A 14,746-nucleotide genomic window follows, 5' to 3' on the forward strand; every position below is an offset into this window, starting at 1 on the left:
ATTAACTGTTGGAGCTTAGTTAACTTCCTGACCCATCTTGTTATATAGCAGAGGTCAGACCTTCTTGAACAAATAATAAGTATATTTGTGCAACTACAGACAGTTAATCCAGGCTCCATTACTGTTGTAAATCAAGGGTTACCTGTATAGTAACAGAATCTTGCAAGTCTAGATGTTTTCCCTTTTCCTCCCTTTATCTTCATGTGAACTAGGGATGGAATTTTTTGAGACATTTTGTTATTTTCTTGGCCTGGACTCAAGCCCCTCTTATCTGACCATAGCAACTCTTCCTCCTGTCCTTCAAGGCTGTTCCCTCTTCTTTCTTCAAGGTTATGATCATATATGGTCAGTGAATTAATTGTGTGATGCTCCAACTGTTGTGAAGATCATAGAAATAATAAGGAACTCTTTGTTTCTTAATGGAGCATACAAATGGCTCTGCTGAAGGAGTCTGTTTTGATATCAAACTTCATCTATGTTTTTTTGTGTGTTTTGGCTATTTGGTTATTTTTTGTTCTCTGTTTAACTTTATTTTGTTGTTCTTTCCTTAGTCATTGTATTTTATTTTGTTGATTATGTTGTGAGCTGTCCAGTGTTGTTCTGGAATTGAGCAGTGCTATAACTGAATAGATTAATTAAATCTGGATACGACAAATGTCACAGAGCCATCATTAGGGAAATCCTGCTGTAATTTTGTTTTAGTTCTGTGCCTTTCTTGTGATAATATGGATCTTCTCATGCTCACTGACATTTGCAGCAGTGATTTTCATAAATAAACTGAAGTTTGAGGTATCTGTTGGAATCATGAATCCCTAGTATGGGCAGTCTCCTAAATTATCATCTGCATTTGCCACAGTGTCATTTTTGATGGTGAGATGGGCAGTGTGTAAATGTAATAAACAAATGAATAAATTTCAGTTTTGAACCCTACTCAGCCAATTAGAACTGTGAAAAAAAGGAATTATTTTCAAAATGAATTAACTGGGATGTCTTTTTAATTTTAATGGTGGTTCCTCCTTTTCACAGCCTTTGGAGTGGAAGTTATTCACAGAATTGCCTATATTTTATGTAAATGGATAAGTTACTCTGTAAAAAGATAGACAAATCTATTTCCCACACGAAGTTCAATAAATAAATCATTATTTAAAATGAACAGCATCTGAGAGAAACCTGGAAAGCAAGCTCATGCAGGCCCATGATAAAGTCTGGATAATGGGAATGATGAAGGCCTTCAAGGGATACCAATTAATTGACTCTTAAAATACTTATTTTTCACAATTCTACTTGGCTGAGAAGTCACAAATTGCGGTCTTGAACTTTTTTAATGGGACTGCCAATGAAAGTCTAAGTGACGTGGACAGTGAGTGGGAGCCTGGTAGATATCAGGACATGCTTTAAACTGACATCCTGATTTCTTTGAGAAAGAACAGCTACTCCAGTGAACTCAGAAGGGAGGTGAAGAAAGAGGGGTGGTTAAGGAAGAAATAGCAGAGGAACCTGCTAGATCAGTGGTTCTCAACCTGTGGGTCGGGACCCCATTTGGGGTCGAAGGACCATTTCACGGGAGTCGCCAAATAAGGCTGTCCGCCATTTTTTCCCCCTTTTCTTTGACCACGCCCCTGGCACCCGGTGATGTATAAGTGGTTGGGGGTCACCACAACATGGGGAACTGTATTATGGGGTCACGGCATTAGAAAGGTTGAGAACCACTGTGCTAGATGATTGTGAAAGATAAAGATGGTTCCCAAATAGGCAGCAAAGATTGAGGATCTCTTTTTGAAGGGTTTAAACATCTTTAAACAATTCAGTGAAATTTGGCTGGAGATTTTTGCTTCCAAGCAGTGTTTCCGCTTCTGTGATATATTTGAATCCTACCAAGGTTTAATTGTGGGACATTATTGGGAGAGCTTCCTCTCAAGTACATTTGCTTGGAATTAAAGCTTTAGCTCCTATATTACTGCAACATGTTTATTTTCATGTGCACTTTACTGGATTCAATTCCTTTCAACTACATAAATATATTTTCAAATGTCTGTTTCATTCGTGGCAACCTTTCTATGCAGAAGCAACAGGCTTGAGTTTAGCACAAACACCACTCCATGATTAGCCACGATAAACTTTATTAATTTTAATTTAACAAGCATTGATTTATTGAAAGACCAGGCAATGAGGTTCATCACATTACCTTTTTATAGTTTCGGAGACAATAGTCTGATTCTTAATTAAGCAAGGTAAAGACTTCAGCAGAAATCGTTAACAGTTTCAACTATCTGAGATTTTGAGGTCACTGTTTGTTAACGTAAACCACAAATGTGTTTTTTTCCCTTACAATTCAAAATAAAAACACAAACTGGCTCACAAATCTATATATGTTACTGTCAACATAACACAGCATAATATAGCATGCTGAACAACCTTTCTGCCGAGGTCCCAAAGAAACCATTTCTCCAAAGTGTTATTAATGCCAAAATTGCTTGTGATGCATCTCCTGCATCTTTGAAAAGCTGAGCAAAAAAATATTAAGCCACAGGCTAGATCATAACAAGTGTTAATAATACAAATATGACCATTGGAGATACAGAACCAACAACACAAAAGTTCAAAGCGAAAGCATGAGATTTGGTTGTCTTTTGTTAAAACCAGGGGAAAATAATATGCTTCGATCCTACCCACTGACATTATACCAATAGCTGACTTGCCATAAGATAAAACATTATTTGGGGCTGATCTGAAAGAAACCTGGTTTGTAATATAAGAAACAAAGGCTAAGAAACAACTTTTAGCCAAAGAACAATATTGTGCCTGGATAAACATTTTAAAATATTTAATTACTAAATAAACTATGTAAAGAAATTCTTAAAAGAGTCCCAGAGATAATTCAAGAACATTAGGTGGTTCCAATATAATCATTAAGCCTTCAATATTAATTAGTCACCTAGTGTAACCACGACCTAAAGGCATTTAGATACCAGCAAAGACACCACAGTGAATGCTAGCCACATGGTATTTGGATAACAAGAGGCTGGATACACACTGCCTTAGGATTTGTGAGTTTTAAAAAAAATTACAGATACATGTCTAAATCTAAGTGATGATTTGTTGAAAGAATGCTTCCTATGGGAGCATATGCTCTCAAGAATAAAGCAAAAGCCGAAGAGAAACATGCAACTATGCAAGCCTCATAATAGAGGGACATTCCTAGTACCCCTCCACTTCAAAATACGTGTTACATTGCAGAAGAAACCACAGGGTCTCATGCCAATTTTTCTCATCTTCATGCAGCCATGATCTCAATATAGATGGATGGTTGTCTTTCCTTTGTGGAACTTTTCTGTTCCTATTTTTACTTCATACCTTGCAGTAAACTAATTAGCCTTTTCCCCTTAAGGAATGGATAATGCTCATTTTATTTCTTCTAGTGGTCCATTCCACTTCAGTAACTTCCAGAGCATCTCGTACCTAATGCCTGTTATTTGACTCTTAAACATTTCTCAAAGTCAAATAATATTGTCGCATAAAAGATACACTTAGTAAGCAAGTTCGCCTGTGGTATCCTGAGACTGGGTCCTTTACTTGTTCCTAACCCTACAACTGAACCAGAATGCTACAGTCAGACTGCCCTTTTATCTCAAATTATGTTCTAGATTTGCAGAAATCTAGATTTGGCAAAAACTGTAATTTATTTATTTACTTCTATCATATGGATACTTCCTTCCACTTCTTAGCAGAGGTATTTCTGAAAGCTGACAGCTCCATAAGCCATTACATTTGGGTTATGGATTCTTCTAATGCCAATTAGAATACCTCTAATGAATGAGGAAGCATAGCAAGGTATTCAATGGCTTAGATGTGCGATTCTCACAACCATGTGCCATTAGGTGCCTCTCCTGCCCCAGGATGAAAACTATCAGAAGTCTCAACTGGGTTTCCTAAACCATTCGCTTCCAATTTCTCTGGATCTTCCCAGTCTACTGTTCATTTTTTAAAAAGAAAGCAGAAGATATACTGAAGTTGAAATGCTGGCTGGGAAGCTTGCAGACAGAAATTAATGGCACCCTGAATGGGTTTTCACACTTAATGGAAGTCTTTTAAATGATCTTCAACACTTGGTTCCACAGCCAAATGCGATCAAAGGCTATGCTCAGAGAACAGCATGCAGGAAATTAGAGTAATCTAATTACCTCAAACTGACAAGCAGAACAAAGCCTGTAAGACTAGGTGCAGACGTTATACCTAATCTTCTAAATATATCTAGAATCTAGAACATCATTGTGAAGGTACGTAGCCCTTCAAAGAACAGGAACAGGAACCTCATTCTCTTAGTCAAGCATAATCAAAGAACAATGTTCAATGTGAGTTGGTTGGTTAAGCAGCTGATTCTTTTAAACCACTTCTTTTTGGTAACCATGGCCAAGGATATTCACGGCCTAACTTGCATGCAGAACACAGTCTAAAGCTATTGCACACCCACTGAGAAACAGCTCTAGCTTAAGTACATATAATTCTGAGGACCTAAGCTGAGCAAAGGATTTATCAGATGGCACAAAATGGCCTTTCCTACATCTTCAGAGCATCTGAAAAGTAGGGAGGAAGGGAAAGAAATCCATGAAACATGACCTCAAAAGGAGCTCCAGAAATGAAAATGCTGCCTTTTTATTTTCACTTTTCCTCCAAGCAGCACTACCAAAGTACCACTTTCCCTTCTTTCCATGGCGCTTGATAAAGGGATGAAAAAGATTGTCTCCCAGCACAGCCTTGTTTTCAGACATCTGAAAAATAAGACCCTTAAGAGCTTGCCGTTCATACAGCCAAATGTGGCAGCAAATTCTAGGCAAGTTAAGAGAACACCCCTGAAATATTCACCCCGTGAGAAACAAGGAGTGCCCACCACAAAAAGAAGCGGATGAAAGCTGTGAACAGTGAAGCCTGTGCAGAAGTTAACAACTAGGTCACTGAAAATCCAGGGGTTTTATTTTCTGCATTTCTTATTTTATAGTAGAGCATGAGACAAAATGAAGGAAGTACCTTCCCATTAGACCGCAGAGTTATGAGGCAAACAATAAACCTGATGGGTGCAATCCACTAAGAACCCTCTAGGCAAGTTTCCCCAATGGGTTTGCCAAGGACCTCTGTTAGTGGACTAAAATATTGATCGAATAACCCCAGAATTTCCCCAAAAGCAAACACAGAGCTTAAAATCAAAACATTCATTCAAGACTTCATTCCACAGGAAAGCCTGTAGAAAGGCAACATCATAGCAGGTCTTTGGGAGAAGGCCATTCTGTGCACAGCCTATTACGACTTCAGCTGGCAGAGTGAAATGGTGGTTCCATTAGAAAACACCCAGAATGCAGAATAGACAGCTTCTGTGAATTCTACTTTGAATTTATAGAGCACGATGACTTTTTTCTCAATGACACCAAAGAAAATGACAAAACCCCCATCATAATTTAGAAGGACGCCAATCTTCGTTGCTTTGTTGCTCGGCAGAGATGTGTCTTTTTCATTGTGCCAAGCTGAGATCTTATTGTTGACCTTTTCGATGCACCAGGAGCTATTATTGCGTCCTAGGCGGCTTTTCGGCCCCCGTCTGGGGATGCTCCCATAGCAGATGCCGACAGCACAGAAGTTGTTGTTCTCCAAATCAACTTCCCAGTAATGGATTCCCTTCTTGAAACACTGGAAGGAAAGCACTTGGAAGTAGTTTAAAAAGCGCCGAGGGTGCAGTTCGTAATCCTGCACTGTTTCCGTGACAGACATCTTGGTGTTTTTCTCCAATAAGATGATATTCTTATGAGCAGTGTGGAGATCCAGAGTAAACTGTGTAGCAACTAGGAATAAATACAATCGGAAGAGAAATCAGAAAACAGCAAGAAACCTGAAAAAGAGAAGGCAGCAAGAAAGAAAAGGCTAGCTCTGCGGTTTTGTTGTCTCCTAATAAGCAGTAGGCTCCCTTTTTCTAAAACAGTGGTTCTCAACCTGTGGGTCGGGACCCCATTTGGGGTCGAACGACCATTTCACGGGGGTCGCCAAACAACGCAGTCCACCATTTTTTCCCCCCTTTTCCTTAGCTGTGCTACTCCCTTTTATTCTATTGGCTTTTGAAAGCCAATAGAATAGACTCCCTTGAATAGAGTCTAATTCTCTTGGCTTTCAAAAGCCAATAGGAATTGTCCAGGCTGTCTCTGCCCTGCTGAGCCCGCCAAAAGTCCCATTCTGCAAACGGTGCTGCACCAGTTGAGTAATCCTCAACTTATGACTGGTTGAGTAGTCCTCAACTTACAACCGGTTGGGGGTCGCAGCATTAAAAAGGTTGAGAACCACTATTCTAAAAGGTATCTCCTCCCCTAACCTCAAAGCCAACTAGAAAAGAGGTGCAACTGAGACAAAAGGGCCACCATCCTAAAAAAAGACATTTCAAACCGTGTTGGAATAGGACATTCTCAAATGTTCTTAAAGGCTCAAAAAGGATCATCATCCCCACTTTTCTACTTTCACTGAGCTTCAGTCATATTCCCATCTACACAGCTTCAAACAGAGCCTCATTTCTCAATGATCGCATAGAGAAGAATCCAAAGTCTATGCCAATTACTACAGAATTCCTCCAAGAGGTTAATCAAATACCTACAAGAAGCCCTCAAGATACAGAAGTGCCAATAGGTTCCCTCCTGGTCCACATATAGTCAGGATGAGTATTAGCCACATATATAATTTGCCTACTCTATGAAAAAATGCTCACCTTTATTTTATCCCAAAGGAGTCCAGAATTCTACATTTTGCAAGGGGGGGGGGAGGGGGTAAATATACCTTTTTCCTCCACACTATATACGCTTTCACCATGTCTCTAAGAAATCAAACAAAAAGGCACCAAAGAAACTGCATAGATCAGTGGTTCTCAACCTTTCTAATGCCGCGACCCCATAATACAGTTCCCCATGCTGTGGTGACCCCCAACCACTTATACATCACCGGGTGCCAGGGGCATGGCCAAGGAAAAGGGGGAAAAAATGGCGGACAGCCTTGTTTGGCGACCCCCGTGAAATGGTCGTTCGACCCCAAATGGGGTCCCGACCCACAGGTTGAGAACCACTGGCACAGATTCTGTTATCGTTCAGTTGCTCTGTTTATACCACTTTTTTTCTGTTTTACAAAATCCACTGCAGTACAGTTGCCAGGATATGAAGCAGCCTTCCAGGTACAGTAGTATGACAAGAAGGGAAACATCCCTTAACTATAATAAGGCACATAAAATAAATAAATAAATAATCTTCCTCCATGTAGTACTGCCACTAAATCAGTGTTTCTCAACCTTGACAATTTTAAGGCATGTGGACTTCAACTCCCAGAATTCCACAGCCAGCAATGCTGGCTGTGGAATTCTGGGAGTTGAAGTCCACATGCCTTAAAATTGTCAAGGTTGAGAAACACTGCACTAAATTATAGTAAAATTCTTTTGGACTCTTTTGCAATCGCTTTAGTTATTCATCCTAAATAACTTAAGTGACATCAGAAACATTTTCCTCTTCATTTCTAGCTCCTTATCAACAAGATAAAAAGAAATGATCTCGAGAACATTTCGTTCTACTGTGTATTTCTGACACCTTAATAAGTTTATGGATACATAATAAGAGGAGCTATCCACTAAAACCACAGTCATAATAAAGGTAGCAGTCCTTGACTCGTGACCACAACTGAGCCCAAAATGTTGGTTGCTAAGTGAAAAGCTGTTAAGTGAATTTTTGCCCCATTTTACGATTTTTTTTTTACCATGGTTGTTAAGTAAATCACTGCAGCTGTTAAGTTAGCAACATGGTTGCTAAGTGAGTCTGGCTTCCCCATTGACTTTGCTTGTCAGAAGGTTGCAAAAGGTGATCAAGTGACCCCAGGACGCTGCAACCGTCATAAATAGGAGTCAGTTGCCAAGCATCAGAATTTGATCATGTGACCACAGCCGTCATAAGCATGATAAAACAGTCATAAGTCACTTTTTTTAGTGTCATTGTAACTTTGAATGGTTACTAAATGAAATGTTGTAAGTCAAGGACTACTTGTAATCCCAAAGCAATGACATTTTAGAAGTCCAATCAGCAGCGATCTCTCAGGTCAATGCCATCAACATAAGCTGACATTCAACGAACCCTTATAAATATTAGAAGAAAGGACTTATTACTATTTCTTCTGCAAATTATTATTTTTATTCTTTTTCAACATACTGTAGCCTTACTGTTTTATTTAAAGAAATAGGCCAGAAATCAGAAACATGTTTTCTACAGAAACATGACTGGTGAGATTATAACGGCATGCTAATTTGGGGGGGGGGGTACTTTTTGAGTTGATCAGACTTTAAAAAGTGAAAGCCTTAACCTTCCACCTGACTTTTAACCTTAATTGAAGCTAGATGTCGATCATTTTATATGCTCTATTTTATGCTGGATGGTTTTGTTTTAGTAATGTTTTCTCAGAATGAATGTTAATCATAATGATTAATATCCCATGATTTTTAATTATTAATATTGCCTCATTTCCAAAATTTATACCATACTATTACTTACATTCCAGAAGCTCCTCTCTTGATTTTGTTAAAAAAGTATCAAGAGTTGTTGTTTCACTCTTTGTCTCAGCTCTGTTGGAGCTTTGACCTCTCCTTCTGGGACTTTGTGCTATAGTTGGCAAACAAGATAAAAAGTCACACCTTTACAAACTCATTAAAAGTTTTTTTTTCTATCTCTCTCTCTCTCTCTCTCTCTCTCTCTCTCTCTCTCTCTCTCTATCTATCTATCTATCTATATATATATATATATATATTACAGCAAAATGAAAAGACTGCCAAGTTTTATACATCTCTACAAGACAGGCAAAAATTTGTACTAGCTGTTGACATGTAGTTTTAGTTCGTCATTCCATATGTGGTTGACATTTGATTTTGATTACATGAGATTTAATCTGATGGGTAGAACCCTCAGCAAATCAGAAGCAGACATAGTTATTGTATGTGTACTAAGAGAATAAAAAACAACCACGCTCAAAGATCACCAAGGGCCATATGGTTCAGAACAACCTGTCACCCACTGCCATGTCAATTGGTGGAATAGTTTCCAATTCAAGCAGCAAGGACCTCACAGTTTAATCCTAAACTACACATATTCTTTTCTATTGGTATTCTGAACCAGCTACTGAATATAATCTACACTCAAGTAAGAATCTCCAGCTCCTTTCAGATCTGGTAGTCCATAGCATTTCAGGAGTGGAATTCTTCTCCCTTCTGCTTCCATTTGCTCTGCATGCCTCCACGGCCACAAAATTGTGGGAGGAGATTTTACATTCACCATCAGACAATCCAAGATTTCCAAGAGCTGGCAGTAGAGAACAGCATTAGCATTGTGAGATGTACAAGATTCTAGCTTTCTAAAGCTCTTAGCTCTAAATTATGGATTTCTAGAGCCTAGAAGAATCCTGTTTAAAGGAAAACAGAGGCAGGGCTGCAACAATCATTATTACAAGCCAGAACTATAGTGCATGAAAATTTCCTACTAAAAAGTAGTAAACATACACAATGGCCCAAAGTGAGTCACTTTTGCCCATCGCTCATGACAACACCACTAATCTGTTTTTCCAACAAGAATGCTTTTTAAAAGCCTTCTTACCACTCTTTTTCTGATGATCTCAACAATTCCATCTAATCTCAATCCAACTAAGTCCGTGAACTTAGTTTCCTTGGCTCTAACATTCTCCCTGGAACCTGGCAGTAGCCATTTAGCATTATTTACTATTCTATTTCAGTATTAATCTCACTAGTGCTCATTAGGCACTGTGGTGGCGCAGTGGTTAAAAATACAGTATTGTAGGCTGACTCTGCCCCCAGCCAGCAGTTCAATCCTGACCGGCTCAAGATTAACTCAGCCTTCCATCCTTCCGAGGTTGGTAAAATGAAGACCCAGATTATCCGGGGCAATATGCTGACTCTGTAAACCGCTTAGAGAGGACTGTGTATAAGTCTAAGTGCTATTGCTATATCTCTTGCCCTGTGGAATGAAAAAGATTGAGGGAAAAGCAACTACAAAAATATAGCATTTTCTCAAGAAACTGGGAGATCGTTTCAACCAACCAATAACTTAACATCTGTAAAGAACAGGTGGTGAGAGATTTACGCCAAGGCCACTAATGAATATTTGTGATTTTAAGAAGGACTACATAACCATTACTCCCTTGTACATTTAGAATGCTGTTTTGGGATGCACAACATTTCTGAAAGCCGAGGACCCAAATACCTCAAGAGTAAAACTTGCCACTCAAAATGTACGGAGTACATTAAATTGGTAGACACAACTGAAAGTGCAGAGGTAGCAAACAAAGGTATCTAATTGTGCTAAGAAAAAGTGTCAGCATAGGGGGTTAAAGCCACACACACAATTTCTCATGGCCAGACCACAGCACAATTACTTCTACTCCACGTCAACAAATGCCCTGTTGAACTTCCTGGAATTTCAGCAGAGGCAGCTATTCCTCAAATTTTAATTGGTGAAGTTCATTGGCAAGTGGAAAGTCACACAATTGGTTAAAAGACTGTACTTACCGCGTTTGCCAAGGCGATTTCTCTGCTCCGAAAAGAAAAAGATATGTCCTACTTAGTTATTTGGGAACAAGATGAACAACTCTCTCAGAATGGACAAGCAACAGATCCTGTGGCTAGCTCTCATTAGGATTTATAGAAGTTTTAAGAAGCGTTACCAATTTGACTTGATTATCCCAATGATTTATTTTAGCGATGTGGAAATTATCGTCACCACACCAGTAAATTTACTTAAATTTCACTATGATTATTGAAACAAAAAAGATCAAAAACTATCAGTTTCAAGTTTTTTATTAATTTTACAATATTACATTTACATATTTGAAAAGTAGCGTGGCGGCTGAGCACAGTAATTCTGTTACATTTGAATATCATCAGTACAAGTCTCAAATTATTACAACAAACTAATTCCCTCTCTTTCCCCCATGATATCTACTGTCATGTTCAAACCAATATAGTTTTTATTCTATTAATCAAACAAAAAATACCTTTCTAATATTCATCAATAATCTTCAGTCTATACATCTTAATTAATTTGACATTCCACCTTTTCGACCAGTGGTTCTCAACCTTTTTAATGCCGCGACCCCCCAACCGGTCGTAAGTCGAGGACTATTCAACTGGTCATAAGTCGAGGACTACTCAACTGGTGCAGCACCGTTTGCAGAATGGGACTTTTGGCGGGCTCAACAGGGCAGAGACAGCCTGGACAATTCCTATTGGCTTTTGAAAGCCAATAGAATTAGACTCTATTCAAGAGAGTCTATTCTTTTGGCTTTCAAAAGCCAATAGAATAAAAGGGAGTAGCACAGCTAAGGAAAAGGAAAACAAAATGGCGGATTGCGTTTGGCGACCCCCGTGAAATGGTCATTTGACCCCAAATGGGGTCCCAACCCACAAGTTGAGAACCACTGTTTTAGACAATAACCTAGTAAGTTTTTCTTAACTTTAATTTGCCACTGATATTTAAGTTTAATGTTTAATCTTTATCATTTCCAGATTTTAAGTGATCCCAATTTCTAAGTCTCCTATCTCACATTTGGAGCTAATAATTTTTTTTCTTTTCTTCCTTTCACTTTCTTCCTTTCTTCCTTTCCAGAAAGAGAAAAAAAAATTGAAAATAAACCAACATTTATACCACAAACCCATATACAAATTTAATTATTAGTACTTATACTTTTAAGTTTTATTAACCTTTGTCTCAACTCATAACAATATCTTAAATTCAAATCTTAATTATTTGTAGACGTTCAGATTACATTTAATATTTAATTTTTCCAAATTTTAATTAAACACAATTCCTTTATCCCAATTGCTCATACATTCTAATATTTAAAATACACACCTTATATATAACTTCTACCCTCTATCTAACCCATCTAATGACAATATTCTTATTTCAACATATTTTTAGATTTTATATGACCAAAATTTTCTTTATCTCAAATCGTTACAATTTCTTGTGTTCAGAATACATATTCTATCTATTTAGATATATTCTATTTTAGATCTCATATATAGATCAGAACCCCAATCTTTTTCAATCTTATTCTAGCCTTTTTCCTCTGCCAGGTCATTTTTTGTATTTTTGCCTTTAAATCATCAAAAAAATCTCCTTGTATTGTTGTGGCTATTGTTTGATGTTGGTAAGAACGTCCAGTTGATGTTTTCTTAAGGAGTTGATTTAGCCGGTAGTCTCTTTATTTTTCCAGTTCGATGCAGTTGTCCCAAAGTATTTATCTTCTCTTTCATCTGTTTTTCTTGTTTATCTTCAAATTCCTTCTGGTTTATAAGAAACGCCCTTTCCTTGTTCTTTATTATCAATTCCTTTTTTGTGTTTTCTACTGTCTGTATTTGTTGAGTATCTAAGTCTTCTGTCATAACATTTGGTTGTTTCACTTTCTCTATAGAATTCTGTATAGATAATTCTTTGATTGAAATCATAGTTTGAGTTTGTATATGCAGAGCTTGCATACGTAGAGTTTGGATCATCGCTTTTAACATACAAAGAATTTGTTCCTGTACTTCCTCTGTAGAAGAAATCCTTTCCTGTTCTCTTTCCATTGCAATATATTAAACTCAAGAGAAAGAAACTGACAGTCAGAAAATCCACCAAATAGGGAGCTGAGCTGAATTTTGCAGATGGTGTTTCAAGGTTATTTTTTTATCTTGTCTATTTTCAAAGCTGTCAACAAGTCTTTTAGAGAATAGCAGGTTACGTCTTAAAGTTAGTTGGATCTTTTTAGGGTTTTTTTTTCCCACTCTATTTTAAGGGGAAAAACCCCCAAATCTTCAATAGTAATTAGAATAAAAGTCAATGAAGAAATATATAGAGAGCAGAAAGTTGCAAATCTTATAATCCACCAATTTTAGGAAATAGGATTCCAATTAAGATCTCAGTATTTTTCTAACGTTTTAAACTCCCAAGTGGTTGATAGCTGCTGTTTCTGGAGGGAGGGCTAGAATCCTCCTTCCCTCACCACAGGGGGGAAAGTACTTTAGCAGCTTATGCAGGTAATTAAATAGTTAGGATGTAAGAGAGGCAAACCTCACCCAGTCCTGTTCATGCTGCTTTGAAGTTGCCAGATGGTAGTGTGACTTCGGCTGTTTGCAGCCTAGGGACGAGCCATATTTCTATGGCCGGTCCTTTCGTTCGCCAGTTTGGAGGGATCGTCTGGTCTGACAGAAGAGTTGCTGCTCTCCCGGGATCCAGCGAAAGCCCCTCCTTGCTGGTCGCCTCTTTGGGGCAACTTTCGGCCCTTTTCAGGACCCCCCAGCAATGCGAAACTGAATGGGGGAGAGAGAGAGCAAGTCTCCCTACCATCCATGGCAGCTGTGTAACAAACCGGAAGTCCAAAAGATCAAAAACTATAAACAAATCGTATATTTGGAATGCATACATACAAGAAATCATGGATCCAATGATAAGCTTAAGACTTTGGGAAAAGTAGAGAAGCCAGAATCAAGTCAAAAGTCAGTCTAAGAGATTATGCAACAAGGAAAAAAAAAGCTTTTCTGGGAAAAAAAGCAATTTAGTTTACCGTCAGTTATACCAGCGGCATATGCACCGTCCCCTTGGGAAAAAAAAGAACAATGCCATCAGTTTTGGCACAAGTGCAAGCAGAATCCAGTTTTATTCCAAGTACATTTTTAGTTTTCTATGCAAGCTAGGATTTCTACTGTAATCTTCAGACTTGCGAGCCAACACAATTGTTACCTGCATCCCACCAATTCTGGATCCCTATAGAACGAGCAAAGATTTGACATGAAATGAATTAAAATATATTACAGAATGCAGAGTGATGTTAGCAGGAAATATTAAGGGAAAAAAAGGTTTTAAAACCCTATGAGGTCAGAAAAATTGTGTATTAGGGCAGAGGTCTCCTAACTTTTTATGCTGGCGGCCCGGAGGGAAAGGAAGCAGCTGGGAAATTTGTGCACGCGCACACACGTGTGCGGACAAGGCCGAGTACGAACGGGGCCACGCACACACACATGGTGCTAGCAGCCCGTTTGCACAGGTACTAGCCGCGATCTCTGCTAGTCCTGCATGCATGTGCAAACGGGCCGCACAATTCGCATGGTGCTGGCGGACATTTGTGCATGCACGCAGGCACTAGCCAGCGCCACTGCTAGCCTCGTGTGCATGTGCAAATGGGTCTGTGCGCTCTAGCATGAATGAAAGTGAGTGCGTGCACACAAGTGCTTGCATTGGCCAGCAGACCACAGCCCAGCAGTGGGCCGCGGACTATAGGTTGGGGACCCCTGTATTAGGAAACATTAGCTGCAAAATATGTAGAAGAATAGAGAAACAAAGGACAGTTGCAAAAATACAATCAGCAATAGAGAAGAACAGATAAGATTAAGAAGGGGAGGAAAACACTTTGCTGAATCATGATGATGAAAGTGTTTGGAAATAGATGAAAAGGACTGGAAAAGAGCCTCTACCAGAGTGAATGAAATTAAAAATAAATATGATAAAAAGATCAGGGATGAAACTAAAGCAGGAGAGGTCTGCATGCAGCAAGATGTGAAGGAACGATACTGAAATGTATGTATAAATATTAGTGTTGAAAAAATGCTGAAAAGAAAGCCGAACAAATATATGGACTCAGGTATAAACCACATCATGCCAGAAATGTTAAAATCACCACACTGTTCTTCCCAAGGTAGGCA

General features: G+C 38.6%; 1 protein-coding gene across 12 annotated transcripts in view; it reads right to left on the bottom strand.

The window, feature by feature from the left end:
- Window positions 1-2,103: 2,103 nt before the first annotated feature.
- TRIM25 (tripartite motif containing 25) overlaps window positions 2,104-14,746 on the bottom strand; it is a 30,017-nt gene continuing 17,374 nt past the window's right edge. For 4 of the 12 annotated variants that reach the window (XM_039343574.1, XM_039343573.1, XM_039343578.1 and 1 more), the window contains 4 exons: window positions 13,612-13,644; window positions 10,574-10,600; window positions 8,553-8,660; window positions 2,104-5,831 (listed from right to left, as the gene is read on the bottom strand). In XM_039343574.1, coding sequence (XP_039199508.1) covers window positions 5,296-5,831; window positions 8,553-8,660; window positions 10,574-10,600; window positions 13,612-13,644 — 704 coding nt within the window. In that variant the 3' untranslated portion in view covers window positions 2,104-5,295. The remainder of the gene's footprint in view (window positions 5,832-8,552; window positions 8,661-10,573; window positions 10,601-13,611; window positions 13,645-14,746) is intronic. The other 8 variants (XM_039343576.1, XM_039343580.1, XM_039343585.1 and 5 more) reach the window with 2 other exon arrangements.

Source organism: Crotalus tigris, unplaced genomic scaffold, assembly GCF_016545835.1.
Source record: "Crotalus tigris isolate CLP2741 ecotype Arizona unplaced genomic scaffold, ASM1654583v1 scf7180000017865.1625608, whole genome shotgun sequence".
In the NCBI taxonomy this organism is placed as follows: Eukaryota; Metazoa; Chordata; class Lepidosauria; order Squamata; family Viperidae; genus Crotalus; species Crotalus tigris.